Source organism: Protopterus annectens, chromosome 3.part0 (assembly GCF_019279795.1).
Source record: "Protopterus annectens isolate FY-2018-M chromosome 3.part0, PAN1.0, whole genome shotgun sequence".
NCBI lineage: Eukaryota > Metazoa > Chordata > Ceratodontiformes > Protopteridae > Protopterus > Protopterus annectens.
Window position 1 is genome coordinate 1620825387 of NC_056731.1, and position 12148 is coordinate 1620837534.

Below are 12148 nucleotides of genomic sequence, written 5' to 3' on the forward strand. Positions count from 1 at the left end.
GGCTTTTGATCTAGCAGCCATACAAACTCTTTCTGGACAAAGGATAATTTAACCTTTTTTGTGGTGAACAGTAGAATCAGTACTCAAACTAGACAAATGGAAGAAAAGAAACTGTTGGGTACAACAGATGCGCATGCTCTCTTAGAATAGTACATGATGTCATGGCACCAGCCCCCTGGCAAGTGAACTGGAGAGAAAAATAGTTCATTTGAAGCCTAGACAGGTTACCCCCAATCAAAGATCAATTGACAAGGAACCTCAGAGTATCAAAAAGAAGTACTTTAAAAAGCCTTCATATAATGTTCAGTAACACTGGAACAACATAAAAAACATGTTTTTTATTCAATATGTAAACATAATATGTCATGTAATAAACAGTGTGCAAACGAAGTAGTCTCACAAAAGTAATCTCATTAAGTAACATTCTGGTCTGCAAGGCAACATTACAGAGGTTACTTAAGCAGAACAGCACACCTTTCAAATAAACTCTTATTGCAGCATTTACAAGAAAAAAAAATTACTCTTTAGTGTGCATCTTTGGGTTGTGAATACCTCACAGAAACGCATGTGTTTGAAGGCCAATGCCAATTAAATAAATAAATAGCTTGAAAATAACACACTTCTGCTAAAGCAGTCATACCAATATAATAACGGCTGCACTTCATAAAGGTGCTAATAGAAAATGCTTTAAACGACCCAGTGGCTTTTATAAATTTTCAGTCAGCTAAATTTGACCCATTTCCAAAACGGAGCTTTTAAAGGTATGTACAACATTTTGTAAATTAACAGCTACGAGAGGCCTTCAATTAAGCAGATGAACTGGCGTGACTTAAACAAAGATCAAAAATGTAGAATCCATCTGTACAGGGCAGGCTACACCTGTCCCTCGACATCATTTGCATCTCTCTCTCTCTCCGGAATAAATAGCATGAGCATCTTGTTGCCTATTTTTCCAAGTTACGAATTAAAAGCAGGACCAACATGGTAATAGCTATAACCCAAATACCACACAACCTGCTAAAAAAAAAAAAAACATATCAGTAAGGTGAAGTAACCTTTCAGTGGTGCAACCAGAAAGTATCTTGAGTCAAAAGATTGGCCACAATTGCTTGTCTTCAGAACTCTGAAAAATATCAGGAATGGGCCCCAGCAACAGCTGCTGGTGCTTCTGTCAGCAAGACAGAACAGGCCCATTAGTGCCGATCCCATGCAAAGACGGGAATATTCTATTCAAAAACGACTTCATATCAGTATAGTTGCTTGGACATACAACTAATATCTAACCTAAAATGACAAACATTATGACGCATTTTAAAGACTGTAAACAAACATGTTAAAGTAATATATTATATATAATGGTCCTTAAAACAGGAATGAACTATGCTGCACAGCTCTGTGAAAAGACTTCTATCACTAATCTTGCATTAAAATTGCACAGTTGCATGCACTTTTCAACCTTCTGCTTCATAACACGATACCTGAAAATTATTTTGGCACTATTTAATTCCTTCAAAATGTGCCAACCAGCAGATCCCCTCCCACTTAAGAGATGTAACCCATACTTCCCACCTGGTTTACACAACTGCAGCTAATGGTGCTGCAAACATTCAGTTTGACCAATAAATGTTGACGTAACAAAGCAATAAATAACAGTAAAAACTGCAAATGCTGCAGTTTATAAGTTCCAGTACATAATAACTGATCATGTAGTCCTTCTTCTGAACACACACCTTGCTTCTTATCTGGCACGATACTTGCTGGTCCAACTCAATGTTCAGTACATAACACCCACGTGGTGGGTACATCCTGCATCGTGTGCTACTTCCTTCCATCTAGTGCTGGCACAAATGAACCACGGAGCTGCAGGGTAGGTGTTTGCATGGCACCTGGAAGTGGTTATCTGCACCATGTCTACACACATAATCATATTGCAAATGAGCTAATGAAGAATTTTCAAGGTGCAGCTATGTCACTCAGCTTGCTCACTTCCATCTGCCAGTTCGGAAGCTTTTTGGCAGACAAGTGACGGCGTGCATGTTTGGTCAAATGGTCACTTCTCATAAAGCGACGCGTACACAGTGGGCACACAAACCTCTTTTCACCAGTATGTGTCCTACGATGTCGAGACAGTTCATCAGATCGTGCAAATTTTCTGTCACAGCCTTCCCAGTTGCATCTAAATGGTTTTTCTCCTGCACAAGGGAAAAAAAAAAACACTCATGAAACAAAAAAGCAACCCTCAATCTACACATTTTATTTTTCTCAATGAGATGAAAAGGAAACACAAACACACGAGATAATTTCTGCCAACTTAATGCCAAGACGTTTTTGACTTCTACCTCAATGACAGCACACAAATAAACTGGGTTTTACTTTGGGACATTCGGTAAAGGGATAAAAAGCAGCAGCCTTGCAGAAGACTTCTAAGTTGAAGAAGTCTAGTTCTTTTGTCTGCATGTACAGATACATAGAAAACTTGCTGGTTTTTCCCTTGAAATTTACAAGTACACCTGCCTCTGATGCTGGTAAAATAAGTAATAGACCAATAGTTGACAAAAAGTGCAAAGAGAAAGTAGAACAAAATCAGTACAAAAGCCTAAGCCTCTAGTAAACTGTCCCCATTACACTTACTGTAATAAATCAGTTCTTCTAAACCCCACATCAGATGTTTGTCTGGGATGGGACCCAGCTATTAATGTATTTAGCAAATGCTTTGTATTACAAAACACTTACAGAAAGGGACATTACATTTTAATTGAAACAATTCTAATAAATGTTAATTCTTAAATGGTTTGCAGCTCCTGAAAGAAACAGCTTTCTAAAATAAATCAAACAGAATACAGTTAAATGAATCATACATCAAAAAACACCATACCTGTGTGTGTTCTCATGTGGGCTTTAAGATGGGAGCTCTTGAAATATGTCTTCCCACATCCATCATGTTCACACACGTGACTTCTAATTCTGTTTAACTCAGCCTGTGGATGTATTCTCTGAATAGAAGATATGTTCATAGGCGCAGGAGCAATAGGGGACAGTTTAATTCCATTTGGACCACACACAGGCTGCTTGGCATTCTGTATGACTGCCTGGGGCAAAACAAACATTACAGTACCTTTAGGTGTGTCTGGTGCCATGAATACAACAGGCTGACAGACACCTTGTTGTTGGTTAGATACAGAAGTCTGGACAACAGCTGCTACAACAGGGCTAGTGCTGACTGGAACCATTTGGTATAAAACGGGTAGGGGTGTCACTCCTACAGGGGTCAAGTTACAAGATGGTTGCAATGCAGAATTGTGTTGCCTTCCAACAGTTACTGGAGAGATGCTAGCAACAGCTGACAAACGTGAAGCATAGTTTTCTGACTTTTTATCTTCAACTACTTCCTTGTGTGCCTTTATTGGAGACACCACTGCACAAGGCAGAATCTTCATGCCAATGTCCCTGGAGTTGAACAAATCCATTTCAGAAACAGAATTGTTTTGTTCATGGACTTTTTCTATGTTTGTTGTATAAAAATTGCTGTCCTTCAGTGCATCTGCTGTGTGACGAATCACGCTGGTTGCCTGAGCCTTTTGCTGGAATGCTGGAGAAGCGGAAGGTGGAGGCGACTTACTCTGAATGGGGTAATCTGTGCAGCTTGCTTCTAGTCTTCTTGGGCCTTCAAAAGTGGACTTAGACAAAACAGTAGTAGGTGCTGCAATGGATGACTGGATAACAGAAGGGGTTCCAAAATCAGGAGGGCTGTATGGGGGAGTCAAGCACTGCAAAACATATACCATAAAAGTTAGTTATCTTACAGTGCAAACAACATAAAATAAGTGCCAGTAAATTAAAAAGGAAGATTAAATACTAAATATCAACATTTAACAGTTAATGTAATTAAACATGTATTCTTAAAACACCTAGATACTACTGCTGAATAAAGAACTAAAATTCCAGATGAAAAATCACAATCCATGTCACATTTTTTAGAATATCTGCTAGAACTCTTTGAATTTAAAAACAGAAACAAAAATTTTCCAGTGGATGCAGTTCTCTTCACTATATCCCTCATTTCAGTCTTTACTTTGATCCATTCATTGTCCTTTGTACTAATGTGTATACTATGACAAACAAATACAAGGTTATGCTTCTTACACAACCTGAAACCACTATTTCCATCTTCTTTTCATCATTACTAATCTTATCAACAATGATTGTTTTAGTTTCTCTCTGAATATACCCTGCTTTCCCTGTCCTCTCTCCACAATGATTTTACCAAGTGCACTGGAAGAGTCAGAGAAGTGGAATGAAGCAACTGCAATCTGCCATTTGTATTCCAGCGAAAGGGTGTAAAAACACTGCAGCCTTCATGACTTGGTGCACTCCAGGTGCCTCAATGGCTACTACCTGTTGAAGGGGAAGTTACCTTCACATATTCTGAGTGGGTATGTGAGTCACACACAACATTGCCATAGGACATTTCTCTGGGTACAAATTCAGACCAGCCTTCTGCAAAATGCTGGTTCCCATATGCCTGTCCTCCTCTTCCCATGTGAGTCTCAATTCCCTGTTGGCCATTTATCACCCCTTTGAGGGAAAATCTTTTTGGCTATGAAGTCAGGAAACATGCCCAGAGGCAGAATTTATCTGGGGTCGCTCAAAAGAGGAGCTACTGAAGTACTCAGGGGAGGGCAGAGAGGAATAAAGGCAATAATCTAGGGGTCTGCAGAGGATAAGGAATTAAACTATATAAGGATCTACTAGGCACTTTGCACTTTATGCACGGGTCAGCACATGTTCATGCTCTAAGAAAGTATTCACAAAAGGTGCAACAATTGTTTAGTTCAATTTCTTTAGAACAGACAAGCCTACTAGGCACTGAATTCCTTTCACAGTGACATGACCAGGGTCGCCAAGAAAGAACTGACAGAAGAACTCAGGGGAGAGCAAAACAGTGCTGGGGTAAAAAGCTAGAGGTCATCAGAAGATGAGAGGGTACAGAAACAGAAGACCTCTCAGCTGCAGTACAAGTAATAACTGCTATGAGATAAAAGCTAATACAATGTACTGATGGAATAGATTACATTCCATTAAAAAGGATGGACTGTACTCCCAAAACACATAACATAGTGACAGTAACTTATGCAGTGCTAAATCTGGGATCAGGCAAAAAAACAGAGCCTTGGTTTCCCTATGGTGAGCTCACAAGTTTGATTTAGAAGTGTAACATATTACTAGAGTCAGTTAAATACTTAACTGTTTTACAACTTGCCAAAGTATTGCCTTCTTATTAGTCCTGCTAGCACTGCAAATGGATGAAACACTTCCTTATGTATTTGAGAAAATCACTAAGTGCACATATATTGATATGAGGAACTGAGCTGTAGCACAGCTTTCCAAGGTGCATGCAAACCCTGCTACATTCACTGGTCATAAATAAGATGAAGCTACAAAACTCAGAACTGTTGAGCAGCAGGACCCTTGACTCGAGGTGAAAAAAAAAAAGACATTACACACAGGAAATCATTACACTTCTGGCAAACAATCGCCATCACTCTCAAACTCAAAATGATTTGTCCATGAATGACAAGAGCAGTGAAAATGGAGCTGTAAAACTGGGAAGGGCCTTAAACAAGCATGATGCACAGTAACAGTGTCAAGAAGTTCTACCACTCTCAGTGACATGGATGAAACAAGGATGACAAAGCACGAGTTTAAACTTGCGCATTAACAAATAGGGCTAAGTATGTGACTTCAGAATCACTATGGACCCATGGAGGGATGTAGACAAATACCAATGTAACCCTCTGCACAACCAGTAGTTTAGTTACTGATGCACAGACATCAATACAAATTGATCAAATGGGAGGAAAGGCGTGACCAATATTAAAGGAGAAGTAAATGAGCCAAAGGCAAAACATAAAAGGCAATGGCAGCCTAACATCAAGGCAAAATCTACTTACGTTTGTGGCTTTGATAAAACATTTTGATTTGATGGCAGTAACAGAAACATCCATGCTTGGGAAATAAATGTACCAAGATACACAACATATAAAAGGACAGGAGAATAAATCTGGTCTATCTACGGAAGCCATACTATAAACCCTTAGTGTGGAAGTTCATATAACCAACTCATTTCATCCTTCACAAAATCAACCCAAACAACAACTTGCTGTGGACCAACAAAGCAAAATACATCCATTTTCCCCATTCCTCCTTAAAGCAGCACACCTAGCAGGAAAGGACTAAAAATTAGTCTGGAAATATATTTACTGTATTATGAGATGTATATGTAACTATAGTCACCACCACAGACTTCTAGTGTCATGTGCTACACTGCATGCGAATTTATTTACTTCTGTACTATACTAGATTTTACTGGTATCTACAGCTACTGATGGTCTTGTATTTGAAGCTACCGTATGTACTATGACTTCTACTTTTATTAATGTTCTATATGGAGCTTTTCTCCTTGGGCCTCCACTGAAAATAGGCTCATGCTCAGTTGGATAAACCTGGTTAAAAAATGTCAAAATAAAATAAATAAAGCTGGTACCAGAGACTGCATCTTGAAAGCTGCCTCAGCAACTCCAGAATGTGACCCATCTCTTCAGTATCCACAATCTATTATGGATGGTGGCTCTCCCAGCTGGAATCCTTGCAGAGAATCACCATCCTAACAGTACAGCTTAAAGAGGATACTCAGGGATCATAGCAGAGTAAAAGTCCTACTGTGGTATTTTGCAGAACTGGGTGGGTGAAGAGGTTAAAGATGTACTGGGGTGCTTTGAAGGAAAACGGGGGCAGCCAAGACAGCCAGATGCTTGTGGTCTTCTCTAGATACATATTTTTTTCTCCTAATGAACTACTAAGATACAGGGGCTATACAGTTCTGCCCCTGTTATGGATATCTTTAAAAACTTCCCATTAACAATAAAAATACATGACAGGCACATTACACATCATATCCTTATAAGACTATTCACAAACAGTTAAAAAGTCAACAGGTCCAAGAAGGTAAAACAATAAATCATCTGGCCATACAAGTACCAAAAAGAGGTTTGCTCAGCTTAAGTTTGAAAACCACATTAAAATTTAACGTGGAACAAAACAGACATCCACTTCATGCTTTACTTCACATTTTATTTATTTATTGGGGGGGCTGCTCAAATACAATTGTCTTCATTGACCATTTCAAATATAAAACAAAATCAAATACTTACAAATGGTGGCAAGCTTTGAAATTCTGGAGCACTTGGTAGTGTGCCATCTTCCATGTCTTCTGACAGATCAGATGCCGGTGTCAATGGGCGAAGTTCCATATATTCTTTAGGAAATGGATTCCCATGGCAACTCATGTACATGAGTGCTTCTACAGCTTCAAAGTCACTCTTTGCTGGGGATACAATCCGGGGGAATACAGCACTACCAATCTTTCCTGGTAATGTATTCATTTCTTCCACCTGAAATAATAATCAAATATGTATTTACATGCAAAGACACAGAAAAACAAAACCTGTGTATTTTCAATCTATTCATACCTGCTCCAATCATAAGTAAATTCAACGTCTTAAACCTTTGAAAATTAAAAGTCAAGACAAAAGAATGCCTTGTCTATTTGTATATAAAGCACATATGTAACCACCATAATAGCAAATCTGTAAAAAACTGTTTGGCTGTCCACCTCACTTACTAATTTCTACTGCAACATGTCCACACGGGTGTAAAGTTGGCATTAGCTTAGTATCAGTCATGGGATGCGCTGTAGTAAGCCACATCCACACAATCCCTATACCAGCCCACTTATTGCACTGTGCTCTGCCAGATGTGTTTTTGCATATTACTCGAGTGCACAGACAAGGTGTATTGTGCTATATTAGTAGAGAAGAAATTACCCTTGCATCCATCACCTGTGTGGGCTGCACCCCCACATTGCCATCCCTTCATTTTGAGGTCACATAGCCTTGGGGAAAAGGACAGTTGTGTACACTTACCATAAATGTGGATGTTCAAGTGTATTCACTGTTGCAGTCCTGACTGTTGGGATGTCCTGCCATGAAAGGCCTTGGCTGGCTCAACTAGCAGAGAAAACTGTTTTTGCCTCCCAGTCTGGTGGACACATTTACTGATGTCAGTATGCTCAGGTATAAAGGGAGCCAGCTTGTGTCATCACTTCAGCATTTTCTTGACCTACTTAGAAGGAGCCCCCAAGAGTACTCTAGAAGGACCAAGATAGTGTGGATCCATGGAGGACTACAGTGTACACACGGTAGGCCAAGGCAGAAGAGACCCAAGCCAGGGTTGAAAGTATAGGGTCATTGGTTGAGTCTACCAGTCTACCTGGTAGGCTGAGGGGGGAGGGAAAGGAGACTACAACAGTGAATACACTCGAACATCCACATTTATGGTAAGCATACACAACTGTACTATGTCATTTGTGTTTCGCTGTTGCAGTCCTGACTGTTGGGAAGATTCCCAAAGCTTTAGAGAGGGTGGAAGGAAATTAAGGAGAGGATAGGATTCCCTGCAGGACGTCAGATGCAATACCTGCTCTAGACTTGGAAAACTCTTAAAGACAATCCTTGCCGAAGTGACAACCAGTAGTAGGGCTGTTTTCCAGGTCAGAAACTTTTAAGATGCTAGGGGCTGCAGGATCAAAAGGAGGCAAAGTTAACTTTTCTAGCATAAAGTTGACATCCCATGGGAGGGGTGGGTTCTAATGTGAATAACTCCCCTAAGAAATTGCTTTGGCAAAGGGTGAGAATAAATTGGAGGATGACTAGGGATGTGAGCAGAGATATTTGAGGCATGGATCTTTATGGAGGAGTAAGAGAGACCTTTCCCCACTAAGTTGGCCAGGTACTCCAGAATGTTGGGAATGCTAACAGAATTTGGCTGAAGCCGGTGCTTCTGGCACCACATCAGCAATCTTTTCCATCTAGCCGAGTAAGATTTTTCTGGAGCTAGGCCTTCTAGACTTTTGTAAAATGATCTGTACCTGCTGACTCAAGTTGGAGATACAGTAGGACACTATGGAATAAACTGGGCTGAGAGTCTAAAGGTTGGGGTGCATAATCCTCCTTCCGCTCTGGGTGAGAAGGTCCACCCACTGTGGTAATATCAAAGGCTTTTGTTTGGTGACCTCGAGCTGGAAGGAGAACCAGTGCTGCCTAGGTCAGTTCGGCGCCATTAAGGATGGTCTTTGGGCCTGCTCCTTGATCTTCAGAGGCAGCAGGGGCAAAGGTGGGAAGGCATAAATGAAGAGGTGTGCTGCAGTACTTCTCCAGGTGAGTGTTGCCCTAGCTGGCAAACATGTCCATCTGGGGACCCCTCATTGCTTTGTTATTGTGTGGAAAATTTCCAGATGGAGATGCCATTCATGGTGGTCTGTCAGATTCCTGCTGAGGTGGTCCACCAGTGTATTCTTTTTGCCTGGTAGGTATTGTGCCATGAGGGGCAAGCCTAGGGAATGTGCCATCTCCCATACTGGTATGGCAGGTGGCACAGAGGGTAGGAGTGTGACCTCCCTGCCTGTTTATGTACCACATTACTGTGGTATTGTCGGGTTGGACTACTAGGACCCCTGTGTCCCATCTGTCTTTGAAAGCTATTACATCATTTTGTACTGCCATGAGTTCTTTCCAATTTTATGTGCCTCCTTCTGTGCTGAGTGAGCCATAATCCTCGAGTTTGGAGGTATTGGGTATGGGACCCCATGCTGTCTATGAGGCATCTGTGCTGAGGATTTGGCCCTGGAGCAAAAATCTGAAAGGCAGGCCCTGCTTTTGGGGTGCAAGCCTGTGCCCACCATGCAAACTCCTGTTTGAGGCAAGGTATCAAGAGCACTTGGGCATCAAGTGACTGAGAGCTCAGGTACCGCTGCAGCTTCCTCATGTGCAGCCTGGCTAGGGTTACCTTGAAATACAGGATGCCTTCCAAACAGGTGATGAGAGGGGGTCTTTCCTACCAGATGTCTACAACACGAACAACTCTTGTTTTCTATAATCCAAGTAAACTGTATACACATTTCACTAATTCTCGAGTATTTATCATTTTCTAACTCACATCTTCACTCTCTTTACTCCACAGTTATTCTTACCAAAGTTAAAAAATGTCATTTCCTCAAACACTTCCCAGTACACTACAAAAAGCAATGAACTGCTTAAAAATCTACTATGTAACTACCAAGAAATGGCTTTTGTCATTCTAGCTTTGACATCACAACACAGTGTTATTCAGGCTGAGTAAAGCCAATACTTAAAACCAAGCAGGCAGAAAACACAAACGTCACTGTTAGTTATAAATATATAACTTGCATCAACATTCCATATCAACAACTTTAAGATCAATTTATGCCAGGTCCATAACTCTCAACCTCTTAGATGAAAAAATCTGGACAAAGCCTAAAATTGGGGGAGAAATAGGAAGAGATTTTAAATATTGCTCTTACAAATTTAGAAAGCTGATAGAATAATAGTTTTTGCATTAGCATGAATTTTCTGATGTATGTGGAGTCTTAAATGTTTGTCATTATTTAATGACTTCAATCCTCAGCTATTTGTCAGAAAAGTACAGATTTTAGGATGAACACACCAAACATAGGAGGCAAAAATCTGGACATTCTGCGAAAATCTGTACAGTTGAGAGGTATTGCCACACAACTATGTCCACAAGTATATGTACAAGTACTTTACAAGTCGGTGTCAACAACTGAGCATAAGAGCACAATATGTACTACAAAAAGTTGAGTACTAAGTCAGAACCCCCGCTTTCACCACCCCCATAACTAACAAGGAAACCTTCCTTACTAACCCCACCCCTTATCCTACCGGCTTACATCAAATTTAACCAATGGAAATTCAGACACGATCCCCCCCCTCCCCAGGCTTGCTACTGGTTTCTCCGTTCCAAACTGCACGCACTCGCTGCCCCCGAGATACATGTAAACCAATCAAAATACAGACATAACTTTGATTGGTCAGCAAAACGCATGGCCCCCTCGACGATTGGCTACAATAGAGAAGGGCGGGCACGTGGACAGTGCATGATCAGCCGCTGTTCTTCAGCACTGAGGAAACGTGAACACTAGCAGTTCAACCTTTCACCCACTTCCCAGTAATAATAACAATAACACTACTAAGAATCAACACATTTTAATAGACATGTAACAACAGGTCCTCTTGGGGGCCAGATACTGCAACACGAGAGCACCTTAAATCAGCGTACTTTTTTTTCTGCTCCCTTTCCCAAAATATACAAGAGCTAGTATCGGCAACAACAGTCCTGCTGGAAACGTTAGGTACCTGCTGCAATCTTCCAGGATAACCGCATAACAATCATACACAAACAAAAAATATCATACCTCTCTCCTCTGCAGTCAACACACACAACACCTCTTACATTAGGACAAACGCATTTAAGGAATATCTACCCCCTCACTAAACCTGTATTTTTTCCTACTGGAGATTAGTACAATCGGGTGATCATTTTTGAATAACATCATCAACCTTTCCTCATTAAATATTTTAAAACATCACAGAAATGTTATGACTGATGTGTAGTCAAACAATTCAAATACAACAAAACAACCAATTTCAATGCTTTATGGATTCTACAAAAACGCTTCAGCAGAGTCAAATGGGAATAAGTGTTCAGTGATGGCAAAAAAAAACTACACTTTTTCCAAGTGTCTACTGTAAAATGTTTATTGCTTGTACAATCAGAATAAAACAACAGTCCTAAACAAAATACAGTATGCATAAAAAGGTCTAATAAATACTCACGTTTTGTGGTGAAAAATGTGAAACAGCGAGCATCGTATGCTATAAAGACGAAAACCCAGTACCTCAGCTGTTACTTCCAGAAAACAGCTTTCAAGTAACAGACTTGTCTTCTTTACAGCTCCATTCAATGAGCGCGCTACCCCCACCTCCAGAAACGTGGGCGGAGAGCGGGCCCGTCTTCTACCAATAGAAAACAAAGGTGTGCGCAGGTAGACCAATCAGAATATAATACACGCGTGATCGGAGTGTGATCAGAAGCGTGCTAATCCGCTGAGCAAAGCATGGTACACAAGTCTTTTAGTATGTGTCAGCTACCGGGAAGTCCCACCCGTTGCTTCTCATCCCTGAGTCAGGGTCACGTCTTGTTTTCGTGATGC

General features: G+C 40.7%; 1 protein-coding gene across 1 annotated transcript; it reads right to left on the reverse strand.

The window, feature by feature from the left end:
• Positions 1 to 323: 323 nt before the first annotated feature.
• KLF10 (Kruppel like factor 10) lies at positions 324 to 11888 on the reverse strand. Its single transcript, XM_044065651.1, has 4 exons — positions 11772 to 11888; positions 7212 to 7451; positions 2876 to 3767; positions 324 to 2192 (listed from the first exon to the last, which is right to left on the reverse strand). Exons 1-4 carry the CDS (start codon positions 11802 to 11804, stop codon positions 1954 to 1956), a joined length of 1404 nt encoding a protein of 467 aa, XP_043921586.1. The 5' UTR covers positions 11805 to 11888; the 3' UTR covers positions 324 to 1953.
• Between the last annotated feature and the right edge of the window lie 260 nt (positions 11889 to 12148).

Bases quoted from the DNA above. Each gene is read 5' to 3' on its own strand.
- KLF10 (XM_044065651.1), bottom strand. From the start codon at position 11,804: ATGCTCGCTGTTTCACATTTTTCACCACAAAAC. The intron at 7,452-11,771 runs GTGAGTATTTAT...TTATTATTTCAG, and splicing joins CACATTTTTCACCACAAAAC to GTGGAAGAAATGAATACATT. The intron at 2,193-2,875 runs GTATGGTGTTTT...TCCCTTGTGCAG, and splicing joins CCACATGAGAACACACACAG to GAGAAAAACCATTTAGATGC.